At 55.2% G+C, this 7,024-nt stretch overlaps 1 protein-coding gene across 1 annotated transcript in view; it reads left to right on the forward strand.

Moving 5' to 3' along the window:
- The first annotated feature begins 1,117 nt into the window (after positions 1 to 1,117).
- Positions 1,118 to 7,024, forward strand: part of SH2D5 (SH2 domain containing 5) — a 6,435-nt gene continuing 528 nt past the window's right edge. The window contains exons 1-8 of the mRNA XM_006862350.1: positions 1,118 to 1,204; positions 1,540 to 1,620; positions 1,956 to 2,030; positions 2,717 to 2,863; positions 3,909 to 4,157; positions 4,313 to 4,487; positions 4,789 to 4,897; positions 6,161 to 6,320. Coding sequence (XP_006862412.1) covers positions 1,118 to 1,204; positions 1,540 to 1,620; positions 1,956 to 2,030; positions 2,717 to 2,863; positions 3,909 to 4,157; positions 4,313 to 4,487; positions 4,789 to 4,897; positions 6,161 to 6,320 — 1,083 coding nt within the window. The remainder of the gene's footprint in view (positions 1,205 to 1,539; positions 1,621 to 1,955; positions 2,031 to 2,716; positions 2,864 to 3,908; positions 4,158 to 4,312; positions 4,488 to 4,788; positions 4,898 to 6,160; positions 6,321 to 7,024) is intronic.

The raw sequence follows: 7,024 nt of genomic DNA on the forward strand, positions 1-7,024 counted from the left end.
TCTGGTAAACATCTCTCCATTGATTCGTTTATTTCTCCTCTATTGGTACCAGCCATAGCCTTGGATGCTCAAACAGGGGGATTGTTCTCTCTGTCCTTGAGGACCTCTACTGAGAGGTTTGCTCCTCTCCTGCACTGTAGTGGGTCTAGGAGGGAGGTGCTGAGGGACCCCAGAAAACATGAGAGCCCTCTTGGGCTTTTGCAGGGAGGGGTTCCTTCAGCTCCTCTCTAGGACACTGACTTCCTTCTCTATACCCTAACTTGCATCAGTGTATTATCTGGTTTGTTTCTGGTTTACAAGACCTTTACAGTACTAGGGGCTCCAGAAAGGGACTTGACTGAATGGACCTCATCAGCTCTGGCCACCCAGTTGGCGGACCACCCTGTGGACTACAGCGCTCCTGCCCTAGAACCTGTTGTGGCTCCCCATTAACACAGGGAAGAGTCTCACTTCCCTAGTCCAGCATTTCAGGCTGAGGCCAGCCTGACTCCAGCCTGCCAGCTACCTGACGGCCCAGCTGTCTTTTCCTCTCTGTGCCTTTACGTGCTCTATTCCCTTGCTAGAATGCCCTACTTGCTGGTCCTCACCCTCTTCTGTTTGGTAATGCCTTCCCTTTCCCTGGGACTTTGTCCAAGTTAGTTACAAGTCTGGACCCCCAAATTCCTGTCCCTGGAGGCTGGGCCCAGGTTAGCTCTGCAGCTGGGTAGATGGCGGAATGAGGACACTCTTCGCCACAGCCCTTCAGATTTTTGTAAAGCCATCCTCTGGTGAGGCCTTTCTAGTTACACGTCAGCCCCACCCTGGCAGCTCATATTGCCTTCCCTGCTTCGCCACCTGCTATTAGATGTCTTTCTTTTCATTAAGTGTAATGTCGGCCACCCCTGTAGCTCCATGAGGGCAGGCAGGGTCTTGTCCTTTTGTTCAAGGTTGTATTCTCAGCACGCGGGTCAGTGCGTTGTATACAGTAGGTGCTCAGTAAGGATTGTTGAGTGAATGAATGAATAAATGCAGCGGCCTCTGAGGGGAGCAACGGGGCTCATCTGTCTGGGACCAACCTTCTTCTTTTGCCCTCTGCAGCCTTCTTCCTCGTGGGATTGAAGCCGACATCCTGGGGGCCATGCAGAGGGCTGGGGCAGGAGGCCGGAGGGCGTCTGACTGCGGCCCTGCCCCTTACAGGCCCAGGTGCATCACCAAGTTTGCCCAGGTGGGTGGGGCTGCCTTTCTGGGTGTGCTCTAGGGGGCGGCCATAAGGTAGGGGAAGCTGTAGGTCAAGGGCCTGTTACCGTGTCTGTCTTGCATGACTGAGGCTTTGGAGTAAGTGTGCACAGATGAGAAGAGGGACCCTCAGGGTACTGTGACTTGACCAAGGTCACCTGCTAGGACAGTAACAGAGCCTGGACACATGTCATGGGCAATGCGCTCTCATTGCCCACAGCTTACCTGATGACGCAGAGTGTGTCTTGGGGGAAGTTGGAGGATGGGGGTCCAGAGCCGTGGGCCTGACTCCTTGTCTCCTACCCCACCCTCAATCCTGAGCAGTATGTGGGCTCCTTCCCCGTGGATGACCTGGATACTCAGGAGAGTGTGTGGCTGGTCCAACAGCAGCTGTGGGCACTGAAGGTAGGCAGCTAGGGTACCGGGGCTCACTTCCTCATGTAAAATCACAGCCTTGGAATATCACATGGGATTGGTTCCAGGGACCATCTGGTCTACCCTCTCTACCTACCCTAACATAGCATGGGCAGGTGCAAGACCAAAGCCACGCTGAACTCTGAGAAGGGCCTGAACAGCACAGATGGGTGTCACAGATGGGAGGTATGGAGGTGGTCAGATCATGACCAGTTGTGGCCCGTCCAGGGTGGTCCCCAGCTCTGGGTGGCTCAACTGGCAGGTGGGGTGGAGGTAGCTGACTAGCCTTCGTGAATGATCTGGAGACACCAACTCTTCCCACCCAGGACTGTCCCCGACGCCGGGCTGTCATCCTGAAATTCAGCCTTCAGGGCCTCAAGATCTACAGCGGAGAGGGTGAGGTAGGAGCCCGTGTGGGTACAGGTGAGGACTGGACAGGAACAGCGTCTCCTCCTCCCTCTGGGACATGCTCATCTCTATCCAGGTCTCCGGCGCAGCTCAGCCCCAGCCTCTCCCCTTGAGCCTCCCTGGCTCCCCAGCCTGCCGGGGCCTTTGGAATTTCTCTCTGCAAGCGCCTGTCCCCTAGGACGAGCTTGGGCAATAGTTTCTCCTGCCCGGCTCTCCAGGGTCTCCAGGGGCCATCTTCCAGCCGGAGCTTCAGGGATATACAGTCCCTTGTGGCTGAGGCTTGGCCTTGTTTTTGTGGCTTTCCTGCCCAGTGGCAGCTTATGGCTGGCCATTTGTGGCTGTGGAAGGAGTGGGAGAACATTTGGGGGGGTCCTTTCTGAGAACCCCCTCCTTCTCCTGCTCCTCTTTGTCTCTTCCTCCTGGTGCCCCTCAAGTTCAGATGTGGTGACCTGAACCTCCAGATCAGCCGCGGGAGTCAGGATTCCCAGCCCTGGGAGTTTAGATTTAAAGCAGGGTCGGGTCGAGTGGACTTGAAGGAAGGGAGGATTTCTTCACCCCAGGTGGGCCCCAAGCTGGGTAGGCAGGAGAGCAGGCCCTGGGAGGCTGCCAGTGATGTGGAGGTCCAGCAGGCGAGGTTGCAGGTCTGATAGTGGTTGGTTGTTATGTGCCGCCTCCCCAGGTGCTCCTGATGGCTCATGCCCTGAGGCGAATATTCCACTCTACCTGGTGCCCAGCAGACTGCCAGTTTGCCTTCATTGCCCGGAACCCACGGAGCCCAGCCAGCAAGCTCTTCTGCCACCTCTTTGTGGGTAGCCAACCTGGAGAGGTACCTGGGCTTGGGGCAGTAGACGCTCTTGGAGGCTGGGCATCAGCTGCCTTGAGCCCACACTAGCCTCTACCCCTGGGACCGGAGGTGGAGACCTGGCCCTGCATTTAGAAATTGGAGGGTCACCCATCCAGGCCTTGGCTTATGCTGTTCTTCCCGACTGGAGTACCCAGCCCCTCCTCACCCTCAAGGGACATCCATGTGTCTGAAGCCCACCCTGATTTATCTGGTCTCTGACAGGAACCGCACCCTGAGCTGCCCCTAATCTGACATTTGTGTTCTTTGAGAGCGGAGACTAAGTCTGGGTGTTGCCCAATCCCAGGCGTGGCAGTTGAGTGGGTGGGCAGGCAGACAGACCCCGGCAGTGTGACTGTCGTGAACGATGGAGCCTCAGCAGCAGCCAGCTGTATGTCGGGCAGAGGCTAGGCTTGGTTCTGTGTGGGGAGCATTTGCCATGACCCTTGTACCTGGATACTCAGGATAGTAGTTCTGGCTGCTGGGGTGACAGGTGGTGGAGACAGGTCCCTTGATCTTCAGGAGCTCATGGTTCTAGCATGTAGGGCTAGACAGTGTGTCAGGGAGTGAGGGAGAATGTACTAGTCCCAGCTGGGCCGATACTGGGGGTTTCCCTGTTCTGTCTCATTGACTTCCCCAAGGAGCACAGAGAGGTGGGGATGGGGAAACTGAGGCACAGAGTGCCGTGCTCTGCCCAGCATTTCACAGCAGCTCCTGAGTGACAACGCCAGGATCGAACTCGGGTACTCTGACTCCAGGACTTGGCCTCTTAGCCTCTTCTCCCTGAGGGTCCAGACAGTGAAGAGGAAGGGGAACAGAGAGCACTTAGCTCAGGGCTGTATTCCCAGCTCCAAGCATGGTGCTCAGCGTTCATTAAGTGAATAAGAGAGACTGATAAGAGGCAGCTGCATGGTGGTGAGGGTTGAGGGATAAATAAGGCATTTCCCAGGAAGCGTGAGGAGGAGCATCCACAGCGGAGGGGCTAGCTGGCCGCTCATGGTGAGTGAGCTAATGCCCGCCCCTCCCTCAGGTCCAGATCCTGCACCTGCTCCTCTGTCGCTCCTTCCAGCTAGCTTACCTCATGCAGCACCCTGAGCAGCGGGCTCAGCAGGAACCGTGCCCAGGTTCTGCAGAGGATGTGCCCCGGAAGCCACTGCCCAGCCCTGAGGGCCCCCCTGGCTTGGTGCGTGAACCCTTCGGCCGTGATCAGCTTTCCCAGAACGTCCATGCACTCGTCTCCTTCCGGCGGCTGCCAGCAGAGGGACCAGCAGGCAGTGGGGTATGCAGCTCCCTAACCAGGGAGTGGATGGTGGGTGGGGCCTGGGGGTCCCTGAGGAGCCCATGAGGGACCAGGACTTCAGTGGAGAGAGGGAACTTCACAGAGCCGAGCCCAAGTCTGCCGGCCTGTCTCTATGACTAGTCTTGGTACCCTAGAAGGAGTTGCTAGAGCTGGAAGGCCGTGGGGGCACCCGCCATGCCCGCCTGGGGAATCCCTACTGCTCACCCACACTGGTTCGCAAAAAGGCCATTCGCAGTAAAGTGATCCGCTCAGGGGCCTACCGAGGGTGCACCTACGAGACTCAGCTCCAGCTGTCAGCTCGGGAGGCCTGTGAGTATAGTTGCATGCAGGGCACATGTGTGTGGAGGAGCATGCCTGCCTGTGGGCACCTGGGGCATGGGCCTGTAGCTGTCTATGCCCATGAGAGAGGGCAGCACAGGAATAAATTTCTACAAAGCTGTGTGTGCCCCTTGAGTGTCTGTGAGTGGGGTGGGGGTGCCGTTTGGGGGACTGCATGTGTGCCTAATGAGTAGGGTGGAGGAGGCTTGGTGGGAAGACTATGGAGATGGGGCGGATGGGCATGGGGAGACAGCACCTCTCCCAATAATCCCTTTCTGGATGGTCTCCAAAGTCCCTGCAGCGTGGGAGGCCTGGCCTAGGAGTCCCAGCGGCCCTGCATGCCTGGTGGAGAGCGAGGGAAGCTTGACTGAGAACATCTGGGCCTTTGCTGGCATTTCCAGGTAGGAGGGACCCAGCCTGGCCAGATGTCCAGATCCCTGGATGGGTGAGGGCAGTGGTCTCCCCTAGGGCCCAGATATGCACACTCTTCCCAGCCTTATGGACCACAAGTCATGGACTTCACCACCTGGGCCTCAGTCTCCTCAGATGTAAAGCAGGGGTACTAAAGGGCCTTCCTTCATTGCCGGGTGGTGGGAAAGATCGAATGAAGCAGTTCTGGTGAAGTCCTCAGCACCTGGCCTGTCCCAGGGCAAGTACTCCTTAAATGTTAACTCTGAACCAGGGCTTCCAACCAGTTCAGCCCAGGTCAGTCATCACTGACGAAGTGACACCGAATCAGTCCTGGATTTTTAAAATGTGTGTGAACCAGAATACTAATGTTGTTGTTAAGTGCCATCGAGTTGGTTCCAACTTCCAGCAATCCTGTATACGGTTCAAACTCTGGTGAGTTTGAATTGCCGGCCTTGCAGTTCAAACCAACCTTTTGGTCACATGCTTATCCTACAGCGCCACATAGGTTGAAGCAATGTGCGTTAGGCCTTGGGCTGCTAACCACAATGTTAGCAGTTCAAACCCACCAGCCGCTCCATGGGAGAAAGATAAGGCTGTCTGCCCCTGTAAAATCTTGGAAACCCTATATAGGGTCACTGTGAGTAAGAATCAACTTGGTAGCAGTGACTTTTTTTGGCCCTGCTAGAAACTTAATTGCTCTCTTAGAAAACAAGGGCAGTGTGTGCATTGCATAGCAACCAAATCTGTTGATCAGATGAGTAGAAAATAACGGTGCCCCAACTCAAAGATGGCGGCTGACCTGACTGCTTTTAGTGTGGGAATAATCCAATGTCATCCATCTGGCTCCAGAGAGGACTCGCTATGTCCACTCTAGAGCTTCAACCTGTAATTTTTCCCTTTCTGGTTAGCATTCCAGATCATCCAAATTTTCAAAGTTTTCAAAATTTTATCCGCCATGACTGAACCAATTTGAAGCCCTGTTCTAAACTCCCAGGATGTCTAGGCCCTTCCCATCTGCCAGAGCACAATCAGGGGCTAACAATTCATTTTTTAAAATACTCTCACCATTGGGTCTAGAAGTCATCAAATTTAAGGACCCTTTAGAAGCTCTTTAGTTTTTAAAAGCTTCCTTTTACTGAAGGTCTACGATCTCGCCTGTCATCCTTTCACATTTTGTTGGTATTCTATTAGCTACCCTGAGACTGGGCCCAGGCTAGTGGATGGGTTCTCAGCCTCTGCCCTCTGTCCCCCAGGTCCTGTGGCCTCGCTTTGCTGCGGAGGGATGTGCTTGGGGCCTTCCTGCTGTGGCCTGAGCCAGGCACCCCGGGCCAGTGGTGTCTGTCGGTCCGGACACAGTGTGGTGTGGTGCCCCACCAAGTCTTCCGGAACCACCAGGGCCGCTACTGTGTGGAGGTAGGAAGGAGTGTGAACCCACCCCCACCCCTTTATGTCCTATCCTTGTCTAGCTGTTGAGGTCCTGAGCCCGCCTCCACCGAGTACCACATTGGCTGTCTCTGGCCTAGTCCCATATATAGTTCTCCACCTACCGTTTGTGTCTTGCTTCATCCTTATATCCTGCTGGCCCTGCATCTGGTGGCTCATCCTTGACCTGAAGGCTCTTGGAGGGGTAGGGCAGGGTTAGTTCAGAGAGTCATCCTAAGATTTGCGGCCTGGGGTTGTAACTCACACTCTGGTAGGGATCCTGGCTTTCCCATACCCTAGCCCAACTTTTAGTAGTGGAGGATACTGACTCAGAGTACAAGGACTTGCCTAAGCTCACACAACCTCTGACCAAGACTAGAGTCATCCTGACCACAGGGACTGGGATGTGTTGGCAAGACTTGGTAGACGTGTACCCTTGCATCTAGGCTGAAGTCTGGGAGCAGAGAAAGAGGGAATGGTATTTGGCTGCTGTGTGCCCCTTCTCTGAGCTCTCATTTCCTATTCGCTAAAATAGGTCAGGAAGGAGCTGTGATAGCGTAGTGGTTATGAATTGGGCTGTGAACCGCAAGGTCAGCAGTTCGAAACTGCCAGCTGTTCCGCGGGAGAAAGATGAGGCTTTCTGCTCCCGTAAAGATTTACAGCCTCGGAAACCCTGTACAGGGTCGCTATGAGTC

This window comes from Chrysochloris asiatica, unplaced genomic scaffold, assembly GCF_000296735.1.
Source record: "Chrysochloris asiatica unplaced genomic scaffold, ChrAsi1.0 scaffold00047, whole genome shotgun sequence".
NCBI classification, from domain to species: Eukaryota; Metazoa; Chordata; class Mammalia; order Afrosoricida; family Chrysochloridae; genus Chrysochloris; species Chrysochloris asiatica.